Source organism: Coloeus monedula, assembly GCF_965178545.1.
Source record: "Coloeus monedula genome assembly, chromosome: 2".
Classification (NCBI taxonomy): Eukaryota; Metazoa; Chordata; class Aves; order Passeriformes; family Corvidae; genus Coloeus; species Coloeus monedula.
In genome coordinates, this window is record NC_138782.1 from 34749279 (window position 1) to 34777153 (window position 27875).

General features: G+C 49.0%; 2 protein-coding genes across 4 annotated transcripts in view; one reads left to right on the plus strand and one right to left on the minus strand.

Annotated features, from left to right (window-relative positions):
* TMEM63B (transmembrane protein 63B) overlaps positions 1–10606 on the minus strand; it is a 48306-nt gene extending 37700 nt beyond the window's left edge. For all 3 annotated transcript variants that reach the window (XR_014227377.1, XM_082303360.1, XM_082303359.1), the window contains exon 1: positions 10470–10606. The gene's annotated coding sequence lies outside the window, so the exon portion shown is untranslated. The remainder of the gene's footprint in view (positions 1–10469) is intronic.
* Positions 10607–10743: 137 nt separating this feature from the next.
* MRPL14 (mitochondrial ribosomal protein L14) lies at positions 10744–21029 on the plus strand. The gene is made up of 3 exons (XM_082276567.1): positions 10744–10877; positions 17927–18013; positions 20393–21029. The coding sequence occupies exons 2-3, from the start codon at positions 17940–17942 to the stop codon at positions 20757–20759; spliced, it is 441 nt and encodes a 146-aa protein (XP_082132693.1). The 5' UTR covers positions 10744–10877; positions 17927–17939; the 3' UTR covers positions 20760–21029.
* The last annotated feature ends 6846 nt before the right edge of the window (positions 21030–27875 follow it).

Consider the following 27875-nt stretch of genomic DNA (forward strand, 5'->3'; position numbering starts at 1 on the left):
TGAGCAACACCTGCCTTGTAACTAGCCACAGGATTAAAACGAAAGATGTTTTTGGATGGTTTCCCAGTTGCGTGACAAGAGTAACTGCAAGAGCAAAAGCTTCACGCTGCCCCTGCCAGCTTGGTCAGCTCCAAGCAGCCAGGGAGATGCCCAGGTGGGCAGCAGCGCACCTTACAAAGTTTTGCCACCTCTAGTTTAATTTTCCATCCAAGGTCAGTGCTTAGGCTCTCCAGGACCAGGTATGCTCCCTGCCCTCCACGGAGGATGCAGTGGCACCAACCTGCAAGTTTAACACAAAAAAATGAGAAAGATGGAATAAAACATTCCCCACCCACCTCTAGTCTGAGTAATGGGACCCCACGCCAACCCTGGCACAGCCTCTCCTGTCTGCAGGCAGCATCCACCTTTGGGTGGAGTGAGGCTGCTCTGCTCAGTGTCCCCAGCTGCTGCTCCGCCATCCATGGGCTCTTCATTCTATACCTCATGCAGCTATTAAGTATCTCCTCCTGCTATCTGCCACCTGTCTCCACTGTCACATTTTCTCCTTTCATTCTTTCCTACCTGGAGAGGTAGGGTTCAAGTTTATGCCAGCACATATGCCGGACTATTTTTCTTTTCCCCTGGCATTTACAGTCACCAGATTAGGAGAGTGGAAACCACATCTTGTCTACTCCCTCTGGTGTTTTCTTTGGTACCGCAATACAGGAAAGAATGGGAGGTTCCTACCCCAGCATGACAGGCAGCAACATGTACCAGCAGGTGTTCCTCCTGGACCTTTTTTTGCCTCCTCACTTACCAAGTGACGAGACAGCTGTTCATGTCCCACCATCTCCAACACACACACTTTAGGAAGTACCAGCAGATAAAAAACCCCAAAACAATACAACCCAAGAAACAAAAATCCCAACATCAAACCACTGCTCTCCAGCTACATGTGAGTCTCAAACCCTCCTGGCAAAAAACCCCTCAAACCTGCAGGCAAAAAGGGTATGAAAATGTACACCCGCCTAAGTGGGAAGGCAGAGCAGGAATAACAAGATAGCCAAGCCCTGGCACTGGGATAGGAGGAGAGGGTGTTGCCCCAGAGCTCTTGGAGTCTCCAGAGCCAGCTCAGAAAGGAGGAGTTGGTAGAAAGGGCAGTTGCGCAATCAGAAATGTTCGTTTTGAGTCCAAGGATGCTCTGAAACGCTGGAGTGGGCTGCGAGGCAATTAGAGGATGATTAGGATGACTGACAGGATGAACAGAGGGAAGAGTAGGTGAGCATCTTTGCCCTAGGCCAGGCTCACCACCCTGCAGTAGCTTTTCAGGACTAGGCTGGGAGTTTCCAGCCCACGCACCTATTGAGCCACAACAAGCAGCTCTACCTGTACCACTGCTTGGAAGGGTTTGAGCCTTCCTTCACCAAAAAGGTTCAAAAATTCCTTTTTTTTTTTGCTCCAAGAAGCGCAGCACAAACAACACAAGACAGAATATATGTGCTGCTGTACAAATAGCAAAGCCACCTCTGCCTACACTGTCCAAAACCTGGTTTGTTCTCTGTTTACCAGACAGACACTTCCACTCACTCCCATGTATTCTGAAAAGAGGCTCAACGAAACTGCCCACCTCCTCTACTTGGATTGCCCCATCTCTTCCCCAGACATGCAAGCTCCATCTAGAGATTCTATTTGATCTTTCACACCCAGCCACCCTCAGAGACATCTGCAAGCACAGCTGTGTCAGACACAGAGGCAAAGACCCAAGCAATCAACATGTCTCCACAGGCATAAGTCTGCTGCTGGAGGTGCAGTTATACTGGCAAAACTGCTTCTCAGTGTTTTAAGGTGGTGGAATAAAACCAGACTTTAGAAGCAGGAGCATCTTTTGCTAAAATAATGTATCAGCAGAGCAATCAAAACAGGCAGTCCTACACATCAAGCAGGCCAGAAGCTGCAGGCGTTTTGGAGGAGACACCTAATGTACCCTAGGGATATGGCCCAGACCATGCTCAAATACTGCCACCATACCATGGTTTTAAACCTTTAATTTGCAAAGGTCTGTCCCTCACTCCATACACACCAGAGGAAAGCTGAGCTATGGCTCCTACTCCACAAGACTCTCCTGGAGCAACTCCGGCTGTTCCACCCTGTAGCACTCAACTCTCCAGATGAAAACACAAAGGCTTACTGGAATTATTCCCTACAAACCAAAGCTGTGCTCTCATCAAATGGACTAAAGCTTTAAAGAAAACAAAATTAAAAAGTGAAATACTGGGGTTTCCCCCCCCTTTTTGCTTAAAGCACATCCAAGCATTTGCTTTCCCCAACCTGAAACCATAGTCAGGAACTATCTACTAGCTTTGAAATTCCCTTCCTACCCCAGGAGGTAATAAAACATGAAGACAGAGAGCATGAGATTCCAGGAGCACTATGCAGCAGAGATTTACAAGGGATACATCCTGTCAGGCACACTGGATCATTTTTATTTTTAACAGCATTACAGCGTTAGTGGGTGAAAGGGAAATTGTGGATGTAGCAAGATTTTAGTGAGCCATCCACTGCAGTATCTCACTCAGTCTCCCTTTCGAGGTTTGTTCACTGGACTGAGGAAGAAACATCACCTCATGGACTGAAAACAGGCATAATGACCCTAAATAAACCAGTAGCTCAAAGTGACAAAGCACTGCATTACAGACTGGCAGGAACCAGAGGCAAGAATGATCTTTGGTTTCATTCATCATTTTCACTGGCTAACATGCTGAGTTCAGAGAGGTGTTAGGTGCTGGCTACTCTGAGGTACCTGTTTGGCAAAGTAGCTGGGCACCACAGGAGAAGGGATGCTATAAATCACTCAGAGGCTGAAGACAGGATGGGACAAGGAGAGGCAGGGAACAATTCCAGAGGCGCATGCACAGAGAATGGGTGTAGGTTTATCAGGGCATCACCCTGTGTAAGCTGGGGCCAGGTGAGTGCTTTGTTCTACTGAAGTCGTCTCCTCATAAGGTAGAGGAGTCTCAACAAAAGGCCTTAGATACTAAGGAGCAACAAGCAAGGGGAACAAGAAACCCAGAGAACAGAGGTGCACTGAAAAACCAACAGGCAAAGATCTCACATGTACAAGAGGAGAAGGCAGAGATGATTGCATGGCTCTGAAGGTGACTGCAGTCCCAGCACCTCACCACAGGTTTTTTGGTCGCTCTTCATAGCCTGGCATTTCTACTCTACCAAGCTAATGATACACAGTCATAAAATGTGTTATGCTTATACAGGATAACCAAGTCTCACCTTCATCTTTTCCTTGATTAGATAAGCAGATAGATTTGTGGTGAGAAACATAAGGATATCAATCTCTTCAGGCCTCAGACTAAACTAACTTTTCTGCATTCTATTTAATTTTTCAGCAGCCTTTTCTGAGCACCAACACTGGATTTAGACGTGTATTTTAGTATCTATCTCTCTGGCATCATCTACAGCAGTAGAGTCTCATTCTTAGGGCTACTCATTTTACACCTTCCAGGTGTAAAATGTTTCCTACAACTGCCAGGCTTGAAGGGGCCTTAACATGTCATCTGTCAAGATTCTTTACTTGAAGCACAGCCAGTTGCAAGTCATCCAGATCTACAGACTTTTAGCTAATTTCTTTCAAAACGAACATATACATCCCAACCCCTAAAAAGCCCTTCAAGATAGCCTCCATTTCTGCTTCACCATCCCAACTGATATTATAGGGGACCATAAAGTCTGAACTCCCTAATTACAGGTGAAGTCACTTCCTTCCCCATCTTCATCACAATGACAGTCTCCTAAAAAAGTACATTGCTGTACATTCTTAAAGACCATGAAGTTCCCTCTTCCACCTATTCTTACTCAGGCTACATACACAGCCCTTCTCGCAGTTCTTCTCATCCTTCCTCCCACACCCTATTTCTAAAGACCTTAATTTCTATTGCTTTGCTGGATAGTCTCTTGTTTGCACACATCCTTCTCCAAGAGTTGCATCTCTATCTGAGCCTGGCCCTTCAGCAACACCTCATCTCTGTTGAGGAGAGCACTAATTGCTTCCTGCACCTTAGAGGTGTCACTCCTCACACAGCCTGGCACAAGGCTTTGCAGAGCACTAATTGCTTCCTGCACCTTAGAGGTGTGATTTCTTACGAAGCCCGGCACAAGGCTTTCTTTGTGTTTTTCAGCTCCCCAGAAGAGCACTAATCCTACCCCCAAACTCTGGCAATACCAACATCTTCCCCTGCCTGCCGAGCTAGGATCTCCTCACCAGATAGAAACCCTTTTGCATACAGCTTTCCCATTAGCTGAGGGTCCACATTGGGCATGCTTCCTATCACCTACCCCTTCCTCATTTGTTTACAAGGCTTACACCTGGGTCACTGACACAGGCCAACTTAGGATCTATTACATCTGTCACCCCTGCTCAGCTACAAGGCAGGCCATCCTCTAAGGCAGGGGTGTTGACCAACTTCATGCACTACGTTCCAGACAAATGGATGCTGGTGATTTCTAACTGGCATATTCTCCTACCTCCCTAACAGAATAAACACTGACTGTTTGTTCTCGTTTATTTAGATGGGCTGGATGTAGTCCCATTCTCTTCCCCTCTATTTCAAGGGATCAAATCTCGGAATGTCCCTTCACCAGATGTTTTCTCTGGTGGCTGCTCACCACGCAAAAGTTGCCTTAGTCTGTAAGTACTTTCAGGAAATTTCATAAGGCTTTGTGCATATGACCACATCTAATTTACCAAAATAGTCTTGTTGCTTGTTCTGATTTGTGCTTGGATTTGCTTTTTAAAATTAACTCATCATTCCTGATCTTCTTTGCAAGGTGAAGACAGAGTTCTTACTGTCACATTTTATTTGTTCCTCTTTTCCATGCCTGCAGGAGCTAAGTCCTTCTATCCAACAGCTGCATCAGCTCCTTCTGCCCCAGCTGGGAGTTCACACCAAGCTCTGCATCCACCGCAAACCCAGTTCCTTCCTCCCAGATTTATAACTTTGTGACTAATGCCAACTCAAGCTGCCTTTTCTGTGTTGTGAGTAATAGCGAGTCCTTGGGCAGCGACCGCAGCTCAGCGGACACACAACAACAATTTATTTCCAGGTCTATGCCTCAAGTATGGAGTTAGAGCCCAGGAAAACCAAACCACCCACTTGTGTATGCAGACATCCTCAAGATGTCAGCTTTACCAACATCACCTGAGAGCCTCCAAAACTCAATGGCTTCACATAAAGGGAGTGTAGACCATAAGCACAGAGACGAAGGATGAATCCATTTTAAGATCTTCCTTGGGACCCAAAGGCACTAAATATTTGTTTCAAGAGCACAAGTATCCTGAGGCCATCTTCAGAGACCCTCCCCAGTCTGTGTCATTGCCAGGTGCTCTCTGCCCTCCAGCACAAAACATCAGATGTGATAATTATTTCAAGCAGAAGACAAGGCCTGCTGCCATCTGAGTCTCCTCTAAGTACAAGATCATGCCAAGATTGTCTCTGACTTTGAAGGGACCTGAAACAAAGTCTACTAAAGGCCACTGTTTTACTGGCAAAATCAGGGCCAGGCCAGTGCACAACTCTCCTACCAAATGCACTCTAGTGCAAAATTGCACTTTAAGAATAGCACTCTCCCTCAACCTCTGTCAGCAACACATCAGGAGACAGGTGGATGATTTAAGGGAGCCCATCAGAACAGTTCTTCCATGCAGGTCAACAAAAGAAAGCACACCACCTCCACACAGGCAACACCACATGGCAACAGAGACAGAGGTCACATCACTGGTGGCAGCTAGCTCTCTGCAGAGTGATGCCTTGCACTAAGCTGGGAACAAAGAAAGCACAGAAACCTGAGAGAATATTGCTTGGGAAGGGAGTATCAAAGCAAGCAACTTCTCTGCACAAAAAAATTACAGGGGTGCAGAGGCGATGAGCACAGCCAAGGAAGGGATATGAGTAGCTCTGGGAGCATACAGTCCTTCCAGGTAGTGAGAGGGAACAGACACACAGGAAAGGTCTGCAGCAGCCACTCTTCCAGACAGAGAAAGGCGGGGAGGTTTTTCAGCTTGCTGCTCAGAGGTAGCACGGCTGTGGTGGTTCAGAAAAGCAACAGCAGAACACACTGAAAACAGGCAGCATGAATCCTGCCTGTGACTGCTTCCTCTTGTGCTGATGCAATGTGTCGCCTTTCTAATACACAGTCCTTTAAGAGATCCAGCCCTTTCTTTAATGCAACAGCACAAACCAGAAACCAACAAACCAGCCAACAGAAATGGGAATCTTCAAAACCTTGCTTTAAGCCAGACCTGTACTAGCAACAGACAATTTATCTGAGAAAAACCAGCATGCATAAAAGAAGACCTCTCTCTCTTCCCAGCACAATAACCATGTGGGCAGAGGCTGCTGGCATCAACAGTTAGACCAAAGCACATCAAGAACAGGAGACCTTGCTCACATGTAATGGGCTATGCCAGCAGGATGCCTATCTTGCCCATATAAGCTGTGTAGCCACTCCAAGAGTTTGGCCTGAGAAGAGCATTGGGATACTGGGGAACTGTTTCCATCCCTCAACCTGGCTTTACCAAGGAGTGAAGGAAGGGAGGTGAAAACAGAACAGGGAGAATGGCAGGCAGGCAATTTCAACATGCAGGAGCCATGGGGAGAACAGAAGCCTTTCCAGGACTCCTTAGCAATCATGTGCAAGGAACACATAGGGAGCATGCAAACATAACCCTGTAAAGGGCAGTGAGCACTGTGCAGATAAAAATGGAGGAAAGGGTTCTGCATCTCTCATAGCAAGCCAGCCTCAGGCTTCCTGCAGCTAATCTGTATTTGGAGCAGAGGGCAGACACCCAGCTCCATGCTGGAAGGACATGAAATGAGAAGGCAGTGCCAACCACAGGCCTGCAGGCTCAGAGAAAAGCCATTTTATACCGCAAGCCTTTGCTCTACAAGCTTGGCAGTGACTACACAAATCTCACCCTCTCTCTGTTGCAGAATGCGTACATACATATGCATTTCTTTCTTGTTCCTTGATTTTTATTTTTCTCCTTTTAACCAACTTTCTAGGCAATGCATCAGGCCTGCCCCCCAACTCACTACCCTGGACAAGCCAGAATGCTTCTGACAGATGAAGGCTGCAGGCAAAGAGGTGCCTCCTGAGAGGCCGCGCTCAAGGCAGGTCCTACACACATCAACTTATGGATAGAAAGGTGAGGAGTCCTTCCCAGCGAGAGCCTGAGCTGTACAGGGCATGGGGAAGAGGCCGAGGACTGCAGTTCCTGGCAGCAGGCGCTCCCACAATGAACACAGAGCTACCTTCAGACAGGCCAGCTGCCCCACGGTGCAGTCCTCTGGAACTACAGTATCAGGACCAGCAACACACTTGCTAAGATCAAAGTGGCAGAGGGACACAGGGACTCTCACCTCCCTCCCTTTCTGGAAACCTGCATTTCAGTTTCCAGCTCAGCCTGCAAGCAAGCTCAAAGCTCCCCAGGTTCACTTCCAGAGCCAGGAGGAAGAAGAGACAGCTGTGTAGAGATCAGACATAGCCAAACCTCCCTCTGGCTCATTCAGTATCCCAGAGGCCATGGCCCATTCAAGGCTCTGCCATTCCCTGTCCCCCCTCCCCAACACCTCCTGAGCCATCAGGAAAGACCTGAGACCCTGCAGAGCCAGTTCAGGCAGTAGGAAATCTGCCCCTTTGCTTTGAGGCTCCAAGCAGGGCCTCTGCCTCCTTGTGTGAGAGGCAGCATGGAGAACAGGTAGTGGGCTGGCACACTGGCAATTTTCTGCAGGAGCTGCCGGATTGGGCGGGGAACAGGACATCTGCAGGGGTCAACACTGTGGGCTACCCAGGCAGGAGGAGGCAGGGAAGGAGCAGCCTGAGAGACTGTCACCAAGAACTGCTTGGTTCCCACCCTCTGGAAAGCAGCTGCTAGATTAAAAAAGCCTTTATGGTCCTGTCATTCAAGGATGTGGAGACAAACTCCATTTTTCAAACATTCCCATCATCTTGTCTCACTGTGCACCACAAAAAGCCCCGGGGAAGATCTGGCCCCAGCCTCCAGCAAGCCTTATCATCCTTGCCCATCCCTACCCACGGCAGAGCTCTCAGATGCTTTGATATGCAAATCAGCCACAGGATCCATAACCAGCGCTGTCTGCAATTAACAGCGCACTCGGAGTATCCTACACCCAGTGCCTCCTCCCTCCCCAAGCACCACACGGTTGCGCAGGCTTCACGTCAGACGACACAGGTCCCAACTGTCTTTCGTGGGAGCAGGAGGTGCTGCCTGCAGTCCTTGGATCTTCAGCATACAGCCTCACCCTGGCCACCAGGATGGAGATGGGGTCCTTACAGAAAGGATGCCGGCTGGAGTTGCACTTCGGTGTGGATGGGAAGGGTGAAAGAGGAGCTGCCGGCAGGATGCTGCAGGGCTCCCAGTGACCGGAGGCTCACACAAAGTGTAATTAGCAACAGACAAAATTAGGGCCTGGGCACTGCCAGCTCTTAGGCTTTTATTGCAAACCTCAGGCTACCTGGGATTTTCTGGAAGTTCCAGTTCCCAGAATGAAGAGATTTCATGAAGATTTTTTTTGCACATAAACAATACACCCCCCCTCCCCCCTGCAAGTTTCTAGCCCACTTTATTACTGCAGAAAGCTGAAAAATAAAACCAAGGATATTTTAAGCCCAGAAAAAAGAAATTTAACCCCCCCAAGCAAACTAGAAGCAAAGCACACTCAGGGTTTCTCTTTTCTTGGCCCAACTCATGGCTCCAGAACAATTCAGGATAGTTGCACTGCACTCTGGTCAAAGGACAAGAAAATGGAGCATTGCAAAGACTCGTGGTGATGCCTTCTTGACATGAAAACTGACACCCTCAGAAAATACAGTAGCTTCAGTTCCTTCCAAGGTTACAGGAACAGACAAAAATAGAGCAAACTTAGTGCAACAAAACATACTTGTGAGCCAAAACGGAGCCTCTTTCCAATCCCCTCAAAGGCATCTTCTTTCATGTTTATTTTGCTCTTATGGTATCCAGGTGAAGACTGCAAAATGGACTTCTCTCCCCATAAAGATAGCGTATTCCTACTATTAAAAGGCTCGAGATGAAAAAAGCTTTCCTCAGTAGATACCAGCTAATTGCAGTCATTAGAAGTAATGCTTTGCTATTTCTGGTTGAATGGAGTCCTCCTGGAGTCAGTTACAAGCTGAGTGGTCAGCTCTGTGCTCTCTCAGAAGCATTAAGAGTATTAAAAGCTATTAGGGACAGTACAGTGCGATTGTTTGGAGGGGAGGGGTACTGGTCCCTGCCATGCACTTGCAAAGGCTCTGTCCCACACTCAGGTAGGGCATCGGCAGCACCACCCAAAAGGGACCTGAGCCATGCAACCCTTCAGTGGCTTTGTGACCACTGCTAATCAGATGCTCCAGCCCCACAGCCCATGGCCTTCAGCATATGCTTGCTCCAGAGAAGGACACCACGGAGCAGGACACTTTCACAGGAAAGAGGGAACTCTTCGAGGACTATGCACAACTAAATTAGCCACCGTGAGCACACACACTGGCCTTTTGCTTCTAACTTCTACTATAGAGAGGACTAAGGGAGGGAGGGGCTCAGAACCTTAAATTGCCAAAACGCCTGCTCTCCATCCAGCTGGGAGCTACCAAACCTGCTGAGAACACCGGGCTGACTGCAGCCACATTGCAGACTTTTGGCGTGATGCCTCCTCCAGCAGGTAGCTACACAAAGGGTGCATTCTACGGCAGGAGGAAAAAACATGGTTTGCTGATTTGGAGGAGCTGGTGACTGAAACAAGAGCAAAAAAGGGACTGCTTGGCTACCTGGCCACGGATATGAGCCATATCCGATAGCCCTTTGTCAAGTATTCCAGGAGAGGAGAAGCAGGGCAATATCAGAAACCTGCTCGCTACTCCCACCACCCTTGGAACACCCTCCTGCCTCCCTGCTGCCCTCCATCACAGAGGTGTCTGCAGGAGCGGCGGGGGGCGGGCAGGCAGCTCTCCGAGCACGCACAAAAGCGTCGACCGCAGAAGAGACAGTCGCACCACGGGCATGGATCCGGCGACCCCCGAGGTGCACAAACCCCGTTACCCAACAGCAGCCTACGCGAGGGACAGCAAAGAACAGGCGTCGGGGGAACAGACAAATGCCCCGGGAGGCCTTGGGGCGGCGGGCGGCCCAGGCCGTTCCACGGGCGCCGCGCCGGGCGCGCCCCCCGCCCCGCTCCGCCCCAAGATGGCAGCGGCGCCCCCGGCCCCGGCCGCCCCCACCGCGGGCTCGGCGCAACGGCCGCGCGCCCGGCCCGGCCCGGCCTCAGCACGGCCTAAGGCGCCACCGCGGACCCCCCCCCGGCCCCGCGGGCAAGAACCCTCCGGGCCTAGAGGAGCCGCGGCCGCCGCGCCCCTCAGTGCCCCGCCGTGCCGCAGCTCCCGCCCGCTTACCGGCGGCTCCTTACCCCGTGTCAAGCGCGGACGGGCTCCCCCCGGGCCGGGCCAGGCACTGCGGTACCGCGCTGCTCTCCGCCGCCCTCGGCAGCGAGCGGCGACCGCTCGGCTAGGCTGAGTTCGGCTCGGTTCGGCTGCGCTCGGCGGGGGGCGGGGCCTCGGTGGGGGGCGGGGCCCCGGCGGTGGGCGGGGCGCGCAGCCGCCGGGTCTGCACTGTGGTGGTGGGCGGGGCCGCGGGGCCGCGCGTGCGCGCGGGGGCTGTGCTGGGCGGTAGGGCGCGCGCGCTCCACGCGGAGGTGCGCGGTGGGGCCTGGGGAGCGACGGGACGGGACAGGACAGGACACGACACGACACGACACGACACGACACGACGCGACGCGACGCGACGCTTGGAGTGCCGCGCAGCGTGGCGTAGCTCGGTACCGTAGCGCCCAGCAGGGCCGGTACCCGGCCTTGCCCCGCCGCCGGGCCAGCCTGCTCCCGGCCGTGCTGGCTTTTTCCTGGGGCCGGTGCCGGGCCCTCACCCGGCCCCGTGGCCGAGCGGCTCGGGGCGCGGACGGTCCCTCTCAGCCCCTGGGCGCTGGGGCTGTGCCGTTGCCGTACTCTCCTGTGGGCCCCGGGGCCGGCCGGGCCTTCCCTGCCCCCGGGTTCCGGCTCGGCCGCCTGTCCCTTGAAGAGGGGAAGTCTGGTGCTCTGTGCACAGGGCTTGGAACATGTCCGCCCTGAGCATGAGCTGCTGCTCTAGAGGAACGGAGAAACGCTGTCCCCGAAGATGCGCGGGGCGCGTTTGAGTGGCGCGCAGCGTGGCAGAGCGGTGACAGCGCGCTAAAGCAGCCGGGAGCTGGAGCCTTTGTGTCGCTTGCATACTGTGCTCCCACTGCACTGGGGTCCGTGCCTCCGCAGTGTGGCCTGGGAGAGGGGCACAACGCTCTTCTGAAGTTCCTGCGTGTTCCCACAGTTTCTTTGCTCAGAATTCGCGTGGGGCTGCGCTTCTGGGGTTAGGCTTTTGTGGGAATGAGTAGTCACGCAGCAAAGTTAGACTGAAATTCCTGTGTCCTGACACGTGTGGCATTTACTCATGTGTGTCGCGGGGACTCGGGAAGTGTGGGCGCTAGTCTGTGCTTTCCTGGTTGTTCTCCAGAAAGCTCTTTGGAGGCCCAGTGAGTAAGGGGAGGCAACTGGGGGAAGAGACAGTATGACATATTTCTTTAAAGCATGCATAACTTAATCTTTGTAGTAAAAACAGGTGGGCAAGCCAGCCTTTTTAACAGCAGGACACAGATGCAGATCTGAGCTCTGTTAGCTTGTCTGGTTCCAGAGTTCTCCAGGCTTGCCTGAGAGGGTCTTGTTTGGAAGGAGAGACACGGAGTTAAGGGAAGTTTCTGAATCAGAAGTGAGGATTATGCCACCAAAGCTGCAGGTAGCTCTGTACTACCTTGCAACGTGAGCATGCCTTTGTCTCCAGGTCATGTTTCTCTTAAGCCTGAATTCCGACAGCGTTACGCATCCTTTTCTGGTATAGCTTTATCAGGAAGGCCTAGAGTCACTGTCGTTTTTTGTTCTGTGAACAACTAGCCTAGATCAGTTGTTCCTGACTTTATTTCATGGTAGAGACGCAGCTACACAGCTTCTCTTCTTTGTGTTGCTCTCCTTGCCACAGCTCCCCCCAGCGTGGTTACTGCTGTCTGGGTTGTGATTGCACCTTACTGGGTGGAGCCTGGCCACTGAGGTCGGGGCTGGGAAACAAATCTGGTCTTGTGGCTTTCGTCCTGTTCTTGACACCTCAATACTTCTAAAACCAGTAAAGAGACATTTGAGACGTAATAGAGTGTAAAGTTACAGTAGTGTGGGCAATCCTCTGAATTCGCATGTAATTCCCAAAAGGCAGAGATGGGGGAGGGGCCTTTCTTTGCTTCACCTCAAACCCCACAGGCCTGCCAGAGAGAACTCCTGAGGATAATCCAGTAACTGCTCTTCTGCTCATTTCCTTTGACTTCACACAGATAGTTGTCCTCTCCACAGCTTAATTTTCTGCTGGTGCACTGGGAATAACCCCTCCCTATTTTAGTACAGTGCTGTGAATATGAATGTGTAGGATGATTTTAGGAGTTTGGATATTGGAACAATAAATACCATAAGTACTTTAGCGGTGTGACTTCTGGATACTTAAAATGTCAAAAGTAAGTTTTATTTTAAAGGTGTGCAGCTCTTTTGTTATCTGCCATTCCTGATTGTGGTCTGGAAAATGAAGTTAGTGTGTTTTTCTTCAAAGTTGTTAACAGATGTATCTGTAATGAGTTTCTGTTGGTAACTTGGATCAGTAAATATCCTGTTTAATAGCTAATCCTATTCATAAACGGAGTTAAAAAAGACTTAATTCCTCTTTGTGGATCCTGGCCTTTTTGTCTGTCATTAATGTAAAACCAATTATGTCTTGGTAATGAATATCTTGTGTATTTTTAACACACACAGCCCTTAATCATATTGTTTCCTTTCTGAGGAGAGCTGTGAATGGATTGAGTCCCGTAGTTCACAGTTGGCTCCTGCAGCTCACTGTGGCAGACGGTCTATAAATAGACCTGCAGTGGCAGAGTAGGGGTTTAGGCATTTGCATTGCATGTACTGTCTTGGGTTTATTTCCTGTGTTTTAATGATGGATGATAGATGCAGTTCAAATCTTCATGGTGCCTGCAGCATGTCTGTTTTGATCTTTTAAAAGAGTAAAGGTGATGTTGGTTCCCACTGTTCGACTGTGCAGATCAGGTCACTACTATAAAAGTGAAGAATATTTTTACCTGGTTTCTTTGGCTTTGACAGCAGGCTTTGGGTAGTTGGCCTCAGCATTTGCTTTGCAACATCCATTGGTTTTCCATGGAGCCTGTGTGGATGAGTTGTTAACAGAAAGAGTGAAAAGGAATAGCTGAATGATTATGGAATTACAGATCTTGGGAATATAGGGAGCAGGGGTTAATTCCAAAACTTGTCATTGAAAAGAAAAGTAATACTGGATTGCCAGGTAACAGCACTCTTTAAAATTACATTTACTCTAGGATGCAGGCAAGGTAAGAATGGTACCTTGACTGTTGTTTAGGGTATACACCACTGATAAGAACTTGGTCAGAGCTGTTGCACTGGCATCTGGAGTGTTCAGATGCAGAACTTTTCAGTGCTCCCATGGCTGTATTAGTAGTGTAGATTCATGCAGACCATTCTTGTGAAGCACACCACTGTTTTTGCTGAAATGACAAGAGATCCTTTTCTTGTCCAAATCTCCTGGTGTTTCTTTGGAGATACTGTCACCACCACCTAAGTCTGCGTTGGCAGTAGAAGAAGCCCCACTCTTATGTTGTCCCACATTCCGTTGCAGCAGTGTTGAGCTGGGTCAAGAAACTGAGCTAGCTGAAAACTGTGACTGATTTACAGAAGTGCTAAAGCCAGCATAAGGGAGATGATGGAAGTGTGTGTTGGGGGGACACGGGGCTTCCTTTTCTTGGTACTGTGTGCCCTGATGTTCATTCAAAGTGAGTGTGTAATCCTGTCCTCCTTAGCTGGCAGATGTCCTTGCTTTGTATCAGTTTCCTGAGGTGGTCTGCTCATGTGTTTGCAGACATTTGATGAAAATACTGTACGTGTATTTTTCGTATTTTCCAATTTTATTAGCTGGGATGAAATTTTCCAGAATTTCTCCATTCAAAAGCCGCTCAAGATTGCAGTGAATATAGGTTAGTTCTTTAATATCAAGGGAAACCAGTGAAGGTGATAGCTATAGCACTTGAAAATGGTGCAGTGGGTAAATAACGTCAAGACGTTTATAACTGGTGAAGAGTTTCTTTGTTGTGCAGTGTTGGAATTCGATGTCGGTCTTTTGCATTGAATGGGGTAAGGCTGAAGGGCCCTTGAGAAGAGTGTTTGCAGTAGAAGTTTATTGCATGCTCAGAAGTAATTCAGTGAAGTAGAAATAGGGTAATTTTAGTGAATATTTGATGAACAAATTCCTCACCCTTTTTCTGAATCTTACTTTGAGCTCTTGTCTGAGGTCTGTGATAACTTTTAACAGATATGTGGAGAGGGGCAAAGTGTCTCTGTGACTGTGATTTTCATGAGATAGAGCCACTACTGGAAATTAGGGGCAGCAGGGTAGAAACAGCAAGAGATTCCTCTGCATGGTTCTTTATTGCTGCTTTGGTGCAGCTTTGAGTGGTCAGTGTTATATCAAGAGTTGCCTTTGTGTTAGGCCTGTCATTTTAGGAAAGTGTCTGTTTAAATACTGTTCTTGCCTAGCATGAAAAACTTGGAAATTAATCCTGCTTGAGCAGGAGATTAGACTAGATGACCTCCAAAAGTCCCTTCAAAGATAAATCGTTGGTCAGGAGTGTATTAGTGACTAAGTACTAAGCAAGTGGTGCTGTTTGCCTGTCCAGGGTATTGTGGAGTGTGCTCCTGCCTGTATCGGTTGGGGAGTACCAAGGGCAGACTTCTGGGAATACCTACAGATTTTCCTGTGCTTGAAGGTTACGGCATTACCTCTGACCACTGAAACCTGATGACCTGGGGAGGGCCATCTTCAGAAGCAAACTTGGATCGTATGCATTCCCTGTGCCTAAGTGCAGCTTCCTCTGAGCCTTTTTAAGGCCCACTGGTGTGAGGCAATGTGTGCTGGGAAGGAGAAGAGTGCGGGGGGCACTGGGGCTGATGGCTGTCATCGATTTATAGCGGCTCTTCAATTCTGGCACCAGCTCAGAGTGTTCATGTGGCAGCACCAAGCATGGCAGAGTAAATGGCTTCTGTGCCCTTCCAAGTTCAGTTGTTCAGTAATTAGCAACTCCACAGGGGGGAACTGAGGACAGGAGAGATGAAGTTCACAGCCACAGAGGGATCAAACTGGGACTGGGTTTGGTTGAGGAGCACCTGGAGACAGACCCAGACTATTGGCTGTTCCTTTCTAGAGAGGAAACTGGCATGTTACAGTAGCTGAAGTTGTGATTCACTCTTTGTGAACACACTTGCACCCTTGAATGCTGTTCTTCATGCCATAGATGCATTCTTCTTTTCCCTCCACCCTGAACCTTCCTGCTAATTGGAAGCAACCCCCCTGTTTACTCAGTTGCTAACAGGATGCTTCATACCAAATAATCAATCATGAAATTTCTTAGCTTGTGACACATCTTAATGTGCTGAGGAATAACTCTTAGCTAAGAAGGGGATACTGAGTCATCTGGAAAAATAAACAGTCCTTGGACACTTAATGGTGTTGATGCTTCTGCTGGTAGTTTTGTAACTTCAAACCTTCACTGCTGCCACAGGGTAGAAACAAACAGTGACTTCTCCCAGGAGTGATGAGTGAGTTCAGGGTTTAGGCAGCACTTTAACACATTTTAGATGTGCTGGTCCTGACGTTGCTGTTCCTTTGACATCTGTGCCTGCCTTGTTGTGAGCCCGCAGACCTCTCCTATTGGTCTTATGTAGTGGTGAGGATGAGCAGATGCACCTTCTCCAGCCACCAAGGCTACCATGCCTGCCAGGAAAAGAGAGGTGGGGGTGACAGCGGCATCTGGACTCCCCAAGAAGTGTCCACCAAAGACAACAGAAAGGCCAACTTGCAGCTGCTCGTTTGGGTTTTGTAGAGGAATCCAAAGGGTCATCGTGATTCTGGAGGAAGTAGGAACGGTATTACCCACAGTTTGAATTTCACATGGGGACAGCACACCCACATGCAGAGCAGTACACAGGCAGATGGTGGGCTTAAAGCAAGTCAGCATAGTTGAACTTGCTTAGAAATCTGAGCAGCAGCAAGGCCAGGTATTAGGACCTTGATTGCCAGCAGCACTGTAAATGTCACAGGGCCTTGCTGTCATTAGGATCACACAGCCAGGTAAGGAGATGTGGCATAAACACAGCCTTTTTGGGGTCTCATTTCAGAGAGGGGACAGTGTGGGCAAGCCCTTGACTAATTTGATGATCACCTACCCCAGAGAAAAGTGGCTTTTTTTTTTTTTTTTTTTGGAGATAAATGCAGGCTTCGGTTGTTGCTGTTCTCTTCCAAACCTGTCTGTATGACAGGGTTGGTTTGCCACCTGTGCTTTGCTCAGGTAGCACTGCTCAAAACTGCCGTGGTGCACCTGTCCTGTGCTTCTCATTGTGCTCTCAGGTGACACTTGCTTTGTAGAACAAATGCAAATCCTAAAACTTACATATGTCCCCAAGTAAGCAAACACATTGGAGGGAAAAAAAAAAATAGAAAAGAGGGAGTGAAGATTCAGGCTGGACTTTACTTGGTTGTAATAAGAGCTGTGGCACTATCTGTTGGAGGGGTATTCTGTGGGCATTTTTTTCTCTGTAGAGAAGTGAGCTTTGTTTTTAAAATAAAAGTAGAAAAAATGGCTTTGCAATGTATTACTATAGTTTGGGCCAAAACTCATCAGAACTGTCAGAGAGAGAGATGAGGCCAGTGGATTTTTAGTGTTTGCTTTAGAAAGGAGAGAAGCACGTGTTGGTTACACTGCCAAGGTCACAGCAAGCAGTGTCACCTGGCAGTAGTTGCAGTCAGGTGGAAAGTCTTAGCTGTACCTGAGCTGGCCTGAAAGAGGACTGGCTCCAGGTCTGTGTTGTTTCCTCCCTTTGCTTGGATCTGCCGGCATAACCACCTGGGTCATCACTCCCTAACGATGTTTGGGAAAGTGATCTGGGTTCAGATAAGCCTCTGTGGCTGCGCCTGTCAGTCTGACAGAATGAGGTTAGGGAACTGCCGTGGATGTAGGCAGGGAAGAGGGTGTGGCTCTCAGTCGGAGGTTAGCTTTGTAACTCAGCTCTGCTGCAGTCAGGGTGGTGTACAGTGTACAGCAGCGTTGAGCCAACACTGTAAAGTTACAGGCAACTCTTTGGACAGCCTGAACAGGGCAAGATTGGCAGTGGTGGAACTGTGGTCTCTAAACAGGCTGCTTAACACCTTTGTGTGCTAAGAGAGCGTGCCCTCACCAATGGAGCTCTGACTTGTTTCTTGTCCGGCAAATCGTTTTCTGAAGCTATGGTGCCAGTCTGTAGATTATTTGGCTTTTTGCTTGGTTTTGTAGGTAACCTTAGTAGCTTTTACAAGTAACCATGATGGCTTTTACTGGGCACTGCAGCCTCTGAACCAGTTCACATCTGAAATTCTTAAACCTGCTTCTCGTTACATGATTCACAGTGCACGCAGAAGGGCCCTTACCTCTGTGTGAAGGAAACTGCAGTGCAGTGATACTGAATCCAGCTTTGTAGTATGTGTGTCTGAATTACATTGCTTCCTGAATTCAGGCAGGGGTTGTAGATCTGCTTTGTAGCGTGCTGCAGATGCTGCTACCACTCTGTGTCCTATGGATTGCAGCATCTAAATACTTGCTGAGGCCCTGGTGTGTGATTCATGTAAAGGAAAGAAAGCAAACCAAATTCTGTCCGTTTTCCAGAGTTAATAATTCTTTTGTTTCTTGTGCAGGGTTGGTTACCAAATGGCTCTCTTGAGTAGACAATTTGGTTTATCTTTGACCCATCTAAGCAGTGCAGTGATCCACCGACAGTTCAGGTAACTTTCAAATTTTGCTTTTGTTTTCCTCAGAATGTTTCATGATTGAAAGAGATGCTCTTAAGTATATCAAGAATAAGATATAGCATTTGTAATTCAAAAGGATAATATAATAAAAGGAAAAAATCTCACAGTTGTCCATTCATAGGTTGAAAAGTGAGCCCAGACACTCCATTTGCAGGTTCCTGGCAGTCTGAACTCTGCATTGTCATATGTGTGTAAGGAGGCTTTTAGGCCTTTGACAGCAATGCATAGGCCTGCAAGTAGAAGTTGCAAGTGTCTGTGTTTCTCCTGCAAGTGCAAAAAAACCAACAGCAAGCCCCTGCTGATGCAGAGCCAATTACTATGCTTAAAATTATTCAGGAGTTTATCATTTATTTCGAATAAAAATAATCTAAAAAATTACATTCTCATACTTTACCAGTGTCTATTTTGCTATTTTTCTTTTGTTTCTTGTTCCAGGCTCTAGGCATTTAAAGTTTTGAATTTATGGACTTCATATTTTACAATGCCTTGCACAAAGCTGAGAGCTTAATCCTACAGCAAACTCTGCCAATATGGGGAATCTCTATGATGCTTTGAAGGGTCAGGTCTTTAGTTTAAAGGATGAGAATAGTCATTCCCAGGACTGTGGTCTAGTGAGGGGATTAAGACAATGCTCAGGGCTAGGTTGTGTGATAGTCCTTGGAGCTATCTTGGGAAGGTATCCAGGTCTTCCTGGCTTTCTCTCTAAGTGGGCTGCATGAGAGCATTGGCCAGTATACATTTAAAGCATATATAGGTGACAGTGGGAGGGAGGGAGGTGAAGTCCAATCCACAGAGGTGAGCAGGACTTCAAAAGTCTTAATGGGGAGACCTTTTCTTTGTGGGATATTGCTCCAAGTCTGTGGCAGGAATGAAGAAAAAAGGGAAAGAAAAAGTTATCCCAGTGCAGTTATTCTTGTCTAGTGGTTCCTGGACAGTCACATTTATATGTTTGCTACTGCTGTATTGTACACTTGGTCCCACCAAGGTTATCCCTGCTCCTTCCTGTGACAGCACTTCCCTTTTTTCAGCCTCTTCTCTTCTGCCTTCCCTGTAGTGCAGCCACAGATGGTGAGCAGAGGAGAGAGAGTGGTGTATCACAGTCCCTGCCAGGGGATGAGATGGGGGAGGGTGGCTGCTTGCAGAGATTAGTGACTTCTAAGAGAGAGAGGAAAGCTAAAGTAGGCCTCTACTGTGGGAAACAGATCTTGAAAGGCAGTGCTTGACTTCTGGAGTTTTTGGACTAATGCAGACTGACTCCGCCAGCCTTCACTGCATGTAAAAATACCTGCTTCAACTGATGTCCATCCACCCCACGTTTGGTGTGCATGCTCATCTTTTAAGTAACTTTGCAAATACAGGTCCTTCCTCTTCAAGAAGGGATGATGGTCCCTATTTACTTGACATGCTTCTGCTCTGAAAAACAACATGAATGGTTAGGTTGCTTCCATATGCTGTCACTGAATAGTTCAGCTGGCAGCAGGTTGGCCTTCCTGCAGCTCTGGCCAGCATGTTTCTAGTACCTCACTGCAAAGCAGTTTAGCAGCAGAAAGGACCTTCCTGCTTTTCCAATGGTCTGTGCTTGGGTGTCCTTTGAAGACAAGCAACAAACCACTTGAGTTTGAGCTCACTGAATAAAAGAATAATGGTTTCTGTAAGGGAGTATGTTCCTGCTGTTCTCAAGTATATTCAGAGTCAGACCTAACAACTTAGTGTTGTGCAGTTTATTTATGTTGTTTCTTACTCACCCAAAGCAAACATACAGAAGAGACTGTGTCTCTCCGGGTTCCTTCCACATGGGGAAAGTGGTGATCTCTTAGATTCTAGCTGGAGACAGCTTAGCACAACCGCAGCAAGCCCTCAGAGGTCTTACTGAGAGCAGAATAAACCGGGAGACTCACAGACTTCACTGAAAGGAAAGTTGGTCATAAAAGTCCTTAGTGCTGGGGACTGTGTGCGAGACTGAAGGAGCCTGACTTGAGTCTTAGCTTCCTGCAGGCTGTTTGAAACAGAAGCGAGCACATTTTTTTGCTTGTAGATTGAAGTTGGATCATCTGCAGTTGCTAAAAAGCCCATGAAATGCAAGCCACTCTTCACACCATCTTTTAGCTGTGTTTTGGAGCAGAAAGGTCGTTTTATGTTTGACATTTAGTGAAGAGTGTGCAAAGCCCAAAGTAGCATGTAGCTTTCAAAGAGCATATTGAATGCAGTCAGTGTGTCACCCATATGGTATGTATTTGTTGCTGGCACCTTCTGAGTGGTTTGTGTAATGACAAGATTCTGTGACAGGTTTGCCTTTGCTCCCCAAGGATTATTGAGGAGTTCTGTCTCTCATTCTCTCCTGTCTTTTGGTAGCATCACTGGAGCATGCCAAGCAATACAGAAACTAACCCGTGTGCGAGTGGTGGACAACAGCACCTTGGGGAACACACCGTACCACCGGCCACCAAAATGTATCCACGTGTATAACAAGACTGGAGTTGGCAAAGTCGGAGATAAGATCCTTCTGGCTATCAAAGGAGAAAAGAAGAAGGCTTTAATTGTAGGGCACAAGATGCCTGGCCCCACCATGACGCCTAGATTTGATTCCAACAATGTGGTACTCATAGAAGATAATGGAAATCCAGTAGGGACTAGAATAAAAACACCAATACCCTATACACTGCGAAGAAGAGAAGGCGAGTTTTCCAAAGTATTGGCCATTGCCCACAACTTTGTATGAATGTTAAGAGAGGTCTTCAGCAATCCTTTTATATCCTTTCATACAGTAGCTGTTCCCTGGTCCTTTTCCAGAAACTGGTGGAACATGAAAAAGTTGATGTTCATCAAGAATCCCTCTCAAGCAACTAATTTAAATATAGAAATAGTTTCTTTTTCTCCAAAAGAAGGTTGATTTATTTCACAGAGCATCTGCAGTATGTTTGAGAAATGGTCCTTCACCCTTATTCCTCCTCTGCTGTTAATCTGGTCTGTCATCATTAAAATGAGAACATGAAAATCCTTGTCCTGTATTGCGTATGCTCTCTTTGCCCTTTTTCAGCCTTTCCCAGTTCCCCAGAAGCAAGACTCAGTCCCTGGCCAAATGACACTGGGATCTACAAAATGGATTCACAAGTAATAGAGTAGGAGAGATACACAATGAGCTGTGGGTGCCTTGGGCACATTCAGTAAAAAGTCTAATTTCTGTCTTTGGCTAGGAGAAGTATTTAGGAGCAGTTAGAATCAGGAGGGCATGGTGGCCTGCAACTTCAGTGGTGTGTGCTTGAACAGGGCATACCAGAGATTGGGAAGCAGAAGTAGGGAGGGGAGCTGAAGGGGAAGGTGAGATCCATCCTATGCTCTCTACCTCACTAACCTCCAAAAATTGTGTTCTCTGATTAGTGCAAGGGCTGGGTTCAGATTGAAAGATCCACAGAAAGAAGCTTCCTTTTGGACTGCTTCTTGGGACCATCGTTGGACATCATCCTTGGTGGGCTGTTGGTGAGGCTGGCTGTTGTCCAGTTTCCTAAGCTTAGGCACAGCTATGGCGAATGCTACTGTGTTGCTTTCAGGACCAGTTGGGATCCAGGACTGAAGAGCTGCTTTTCTATGGAGCTGAGCAGAGAAAATTGGTGCTCATGGCCGGTGAAGGGACATCAGTGCAGAGCACTGCTAGACATAGCAGTGCTGGGGAAAAGGGTGCAGGGGGTGCAGTCAGCAGGAGTCTGCCCAGCTTCAGGCCCTTCAGCCAATTCCTCACAGGTCTGGTGCCAGAGGTGGCTGGCTGCTCCTTGACCTTCTGCCTCCCCTTCCTATTAGGCTGGGAAGGCACCTTGCTTTGGCTCTGCATTGCCTCAATCTGAAGATCTAAAGAATGCAGTGCTGAGCTATTGCATACTCCAGTTACTCCTTGCAGATGTGTCTGCCCCATAGTCCCCACTGTGAAATCCGCGTTGTCCCTGGGAAAAGTGAGCCCTGGATCCCCTCAAACTCCCATTACTCCAAGTAACACAAAAGATTATATTATAGGTTTAATTTCATTATTAACCGTAAGTAATGGCAGTGTCCCACTAAGTAAAACTTCTGTGTGAACTCAGTTCTGTGGGAAAGCAGAATCACGTGCTGCTGGCAGCATGTTCCTTGTTTGCTGTTGTCCACAGGCCAGGGAACGTTGGGTCTGCTGCTCCAAGCCCTCTGAGCCCCATGGGCGTTGCCTTTAAGCCCTGGGCCTGTCTCCTGCATAGGTGTCTGCCCAATGGCACAGCAGCACAGCAGATGCTCGCCTGGCTGAAGTCAGTGTTTCCAGTCTGTCTGAATGCAGTCAACTTCCAGGAGGAACTCTGTGTGCTCGGAGATGTTTATGCCATTTTGCTAAGTGGGACAGTGAGCAAACTCTGTGTGGCAGTCACAGCGATAAGTGTGACTGGCCTCCCTCCCTTGGGTGGGGTTTGCTTCTGTCTCACAAGGGCACGGCACAGCCTGACGACTCGGACGTTGTCCGTTGCCTTTTTTTCCTGGTTAAATTTGTTTCTGGATCGTATTTTTTGTAGAAAAAGGGTATATGCTTTTATGCATTTTTAGGGAAAGTGTTTATGCCACTCAATAGCTCAGTGGTCTTGCTTTAGAAAACCTGCAACCTTTGAAACTCCTCCAACCCTGATAAACACATAAACAAATACTTCTATAATTTTTTAATAAATCATAAGCCAGTTGACGAGGCTGTGCTGGCCTTCCTCAATGTAAATCCTTTTGAGAACAGAAGAGGAAGATGGCTTCCCTGAACACAGTCTAGAAAATAGAATTTGAAATGGCACTTGTACGGGGTATTTTGTTTCTGTGCACAGGCTGTGGGTAGAGTCAAAGCGGGATTTATCCCAAGCTGAATACCTCAGTCCTGCCTAGCCTGGTTTATAACTTGTCTGAAGGGACAATTTAGTGTGAGATTTTTGCTTGGCAACAACTCCAGCCTCAAAGCATCAACCAGCAGGACCTGGGCGCCTGCAAACAATCCTTGTTTTTCTTGTCCTGACCATAGGGGCTGTGAATCTCTCATGGGATGCTAGACCCTGCTGTTTGGATATTAAACATTTCACAGAATCTTTGCTAATAACTTTCCAGTATTTTGCTGAGGAAGAGGTCATTGGGAGAGGGCACGAGAGGAAGCGGGCAAGACAATGCAGCATACTTGAGATTAAAATGTGGAGTGATGCTTTAGTTGTAAGTAAATTGATACGTGTGGAACTAAATCCTTAATCTCAGAGCTTAATAAGCAGACGTGCAGACAGCTAAGCTAAGCATATCCCATAGTGCGTCTCCTGCAGTTTTTACCTGTCGTCCCTGATGAGGAATATAGTCTCAGCAGAAATCCCTGGCCCATGTTGACAGCTCTGTGCTTGGCGAATTCCAGGTGCTGCCTGTAGCAGTATCTCTCTGAGGGGGAAGGGTCAGGCTTGTGGATGAGCTCATAGCCTGCTCCCACCCATCCCACTGATGTGGGCCCTGCCATGGCTGCAGGATAGTCAGTCCCTGCTGCTCTGGCTGCAGAGCCTGTGCAGGCAGGGGCAGATGGATGGGGCCTTGCCCAGTCTGATATGAGTTCTCCAGGCTCTCCATCTTTTCCTTTGAGCAGGCACTGCTCAAGGATCCTCATTTCCAGGTCCCCTCTTTTGTTTCGGCACAGGGGATAATACTTGCTTGTTCTCAACTTCCAGGCTGCACTCTGCTCTGTTCCAGAGCCTTCTGATGAGCGAGCCAGTGGTGTCCTGGGAGCAGCTGCTGAGTTCCCTGGCTTGTGGCATCCTTCTTTGGGATCCACTGAAGCTTAACTCTCTCCAAATGGGAGGCTTTTCCTTTTGCGTCCATCCTACTAGGAAAGCAGATGTGATTTCCTCTCTGTGTAGCAGTTCTTCCTGCAGGTCCTTTTCTTAAAGGACAGCTGCAGGCAGGTGGAATGATTTCTCTCAGAGGAGGGAAGAAAAACCAAAACACTTCCTATCTTGGCTGCTGCCAGAAGGTCATTCTCTCCCCTGCTCCCTGTTTATTATTCTGCCATTAACATGATTTGATATTGTCAGTGAAAAAATTTTCCAGTGACACATGCTTAGGGTCTTCTTCCTGGGGTCTTCTTGCCTCATTACAAATGTGCCCCCGGGTCAGTTCCAACTGGGTCCTTGGGTTAGTGTACATTCCCGTGCATTTGGATATAGGATTTGTGTCAGCTAAGCTCCCAAGAGGGTGCCTGTTTGTCTGGCAGTGGTGGTGACTTTGTGCCCACATATTCTTCCATGGGAGTTGGGGAAGAGGGGTCTTTTTTTAGGGCATCCTGCATGGGTAGGGAGGGATGGCCTTTGGGAAGATGCTTGCCAATGAAAGACACATGATGAGGCTTTCTGGATGAGGGCTGGGGTCTGGAAAAAGACAGGCGAGCACTGGGGATTTACTGGCCGTGAGAAGAGGTGTCCCCGAAAGGAAGCGGGCGAGACAGATTATCCTGGAAGGATGCAGCAGGGAGCTGATGTCTTCCATCTGCTTGGAGACTGAGGCTGGGAGACAGGCGGCCCCGTCTCGTGGCCCTGTGCCAGCAGGGTGGATGGACCCCAGAGCTGGGGGAGGCAGCTGGTGACTTTGGGGGCTGGGAGGAGGGGGAGAGAGCCGAACTGGGGGTGATGCAGCCGGAGCCTGGACGACTGGCAGGGCTGAGGGCGGTGAGCTGCACATCCCCGAGCGGGAGGCTAGATGGCAATGTGGGCGTGATGGTGTGCCCGGCAGCCTGCCCGTGCCCCGCGCTCGGCGGGCCCCTGAGCCTGACGGACGGCACAGAATCGCCGCACACAGAATCTCCCCGCTCAGCGCGTTCCCCAGGCGCCGGCCCGCTGCAGCGCAGCGCAGCTCCGCCCGCCGCGGGAAGGTTCTGGGCAGACCGAGCCGACCTGGCCTCTCGGGGAAACACCCGGCGAGAGCCAGGGAACTCTGACTGCGTTTGAGCCCTGTCTCCACGGAAGGTTGTTGAGTGACCAGGGGCGTCAGGGTCAGCTTTAACCTTTCGGTGAGGGCGTGCTGGGCTAGGAAAATCACTGGGAAGATCGGTCTGCAAGCAGCATTCTGACTCCCGTGGGCCTGGTGGCTGGTTGGGAAGAGGAGGGACAGCGCAGGATGCTGGCTCATGGATGGCAGGGGGCTGCAAAACAGGAGTCAGGGGTGGGCAGCAGGGAGGCACAGCCTGGCTCTCTTGTGAAGCCCTGATCTGGGCCACTCTCCTGATGCAAAACAACCCCTCAGAATGCATTGTCACTCCTTGCCAGGGTCTTTCATCTAGAGGCAGATGCTAAATCTCCTTCCCTGAGGGAAAGGCATGCCAAGCCTCAGGTTTGCTGGCTGAGCAGCATTTTCCACCCAGCTGCACACAGAAGCAGTGGCAGGACCCTGCTGAGCCCTTCTGATGAGACGAGTGAGGGCTGTCATTTCTTTAAGTGTCTGCATCTCATCTGAACGTGGCTGTGCTGTTCAGGGTTGACATGACCCAGGAAGAGCAAAGAGGACAGGGAAACAGCTGGACACTTGTTTATATCCTGCAGCTACTGTTCAAGATAGACAAGGGAAGGGGGAGAGTGTCCATCAGGGAAACTCTATGGGCTGGACACTTGTACTGGGAAATGCAGAGGGGCTAAAGGGGGCAAGGAGTTGGGAGTGAGGGAAGGGGGATGGGGTTGGCACTGCTGCCAGGGCAGAGCCCCAAGGTTGAAGCTTGTGTGGTTGCTGCCCAAAGGGGTCTCCTCTGAGCGCGTTAGCACCAACTACAGCCTTGCCAACTCATTTTCTGAGTAGTTTCTCCTGTTCTACAGCATAAGAAATGGGGGGTGAATGACACTGAATCCAGTCTGAATGCTGTTGCAGTGGTAGAGCCTCAAGTGAGCATGCCAGGCTGGTCATCTTATCTCAGAAGCTGTCAGGGATAGAGGATGGAAATTTTCCTAGGCCTGTCACAAATGCACCCTCTAACAAGAGAACAGAATTGGAAAGCTCAGGAGTGTCTAGCCTGGAGAGAAGAAAGATTAATGAGGGCTCATGACAGAAGGATAAAAATAAGGACGTGGAGAAAACACATCAGGCACATCCATTCACCCTCTCTGAGAGTGCAGTAGAGGCAGTGTTCAATCAAACAGGCTGTCGGAGGAAATAAAATTACCTTTTTTTCATTTTTCCTTTCACCCAAAACACAGGTTGCCTCATGAAATTCATTGCTCCAGGGCTTCACTGCTTAACAGAGCTCAAAATGAACCTGGATGCTCACCTCCATGCTGGCTACAGTGAATGTGCTCAGTGTGAATATTACACACACCCTCCCCAGAAGACTGGGAAGTGATGTGCCCAGTTATTGTGGCACAGACACCAAAGACAGGCTGTCCCTTGGGCCTTGGAAATATGAGCTTGCTTTGCAAATGTCTGAAGGCTGCAAACTCCGTGAATGTAACGCAGTTTTTAAAAAATAAACACGCAAGCCCCAAGGTACAACATGGCCTAAGGCAGAGCCTGTGAAGAACATCCAAGGTCTTTTGGCACAAGGCTGTACCCCAGATCCTGCTCGCTCTCTAGCTCAAATGAGCTGCTCTTCATAGCTGTGGGTATGGAGCGTGAGGGGCACTGGTGAGTATTCCCTGGGGCCAAGGTCAGGATGGGGATAAAAATGTCTTCCTCTGATGGACCCCAGTTGTGACTATGGCACCCCAATGTGGTTTCCCACAGTAGATACATCTCTTGGAATTAAAGCATTTGTTGCTCTAGCTTGTAAGACTGGGTGCTGACCCTGGATGAAGTAAATCTTCCTCACATTTCTGGGGCAACATGATGCTCTGATTGGAAGTCATGGTGCTCCCTTCTTGGCTCCAAAATGAATAATGTTTTGTGGATTGGGAGAGCAGCAGTCAAGCATTAGGGGTGGCATGTACTTCTGGGGAGTGTGTTTCACTCAGTGCATTCAGGGGATGGGAAGAGCTCAGATGTTCCCTGATGTCCTGGTCCTGCCAAGCCTGGTCCTGCTCACTCAAACAGGCGCCACATGTTGGGATGGGGCAGAGAGAGGTACAGTGGGGTGAGTGGTGCCCAGTCCACTCTGATGGCCCACTAGCAGCTCCCTGGAGGCACTGACAACAGCAGACCACTCTAGGTTCACCAGGGATGGCAAAAGCTGAACAGACCAGAATGTGTTTTTCACTCTTGCACTTCAGGCCATCCCTAAGGGAGCTCTGCCTAGGGCCCTCAGGTGCTGTTTTGTCCTGACTTTTCACAATTCACCCCAAGCATCTGCCTGGGATGCACAGCAGGCTTGGGAAGGTGGTACCCATCTCCAGTGCAGGAGGGCCTATTACTTCTGCAGGATGAGCTTTTGGGGTTTTGTATTTGTGCTTGACCAGAGCAAAGACAATGGTTGTGTGCTGCCCAGCCACCTGAGGTTTGTTCTTAATCATGTTTACTTTTCTCTTCAAAACAAGGCTCAAGATTCCCTGTGGGTGTCTGGAGAAGGGTAGGAAAGGCTCCAGTTCACTGGAGGCAGAAAACTCTTTGCTTGTAGAAGTAGATAAAGTGAGGAGAGGAGGTGGTAGGATGGTAGATGTTATCTTTGCCCTTGTTTCCTGAGCCTGATGCTTGGCTCTTGGACATTCTTCCAGAGGCTCTAGACAGCTCCAGGAAGCCTCCAATCTGTGTTTCATAATGTTAACATCTATAAATAGCTGGTTTAACTGGCTTCACAAGTCCGACACTTTGCCTTGGCTCTGCCTTGTGGAGGAGGAATAGGTTCCCGGGAGGCCTCACCTGCAGTGGGGTGGGCTGAGGACATGGGGACCTCCAGGGCATCAAATCC

Coding starts and splice junctions, on each gene's coding strand:
- MRPL14 (XM_082276567.1), top strand. CDS start 17,940: ATGGCTCTCTTGAGTAGACAATTTGGTTTATCTTTGACCCATCTAAGC. Junction 18,014..20,392: donor GTGATCCACCGACAGTTCAG/GTAACTTTCAAA, acceptor GTCTTTTGGTAG/CATCACTGGAGCATGCCAAG.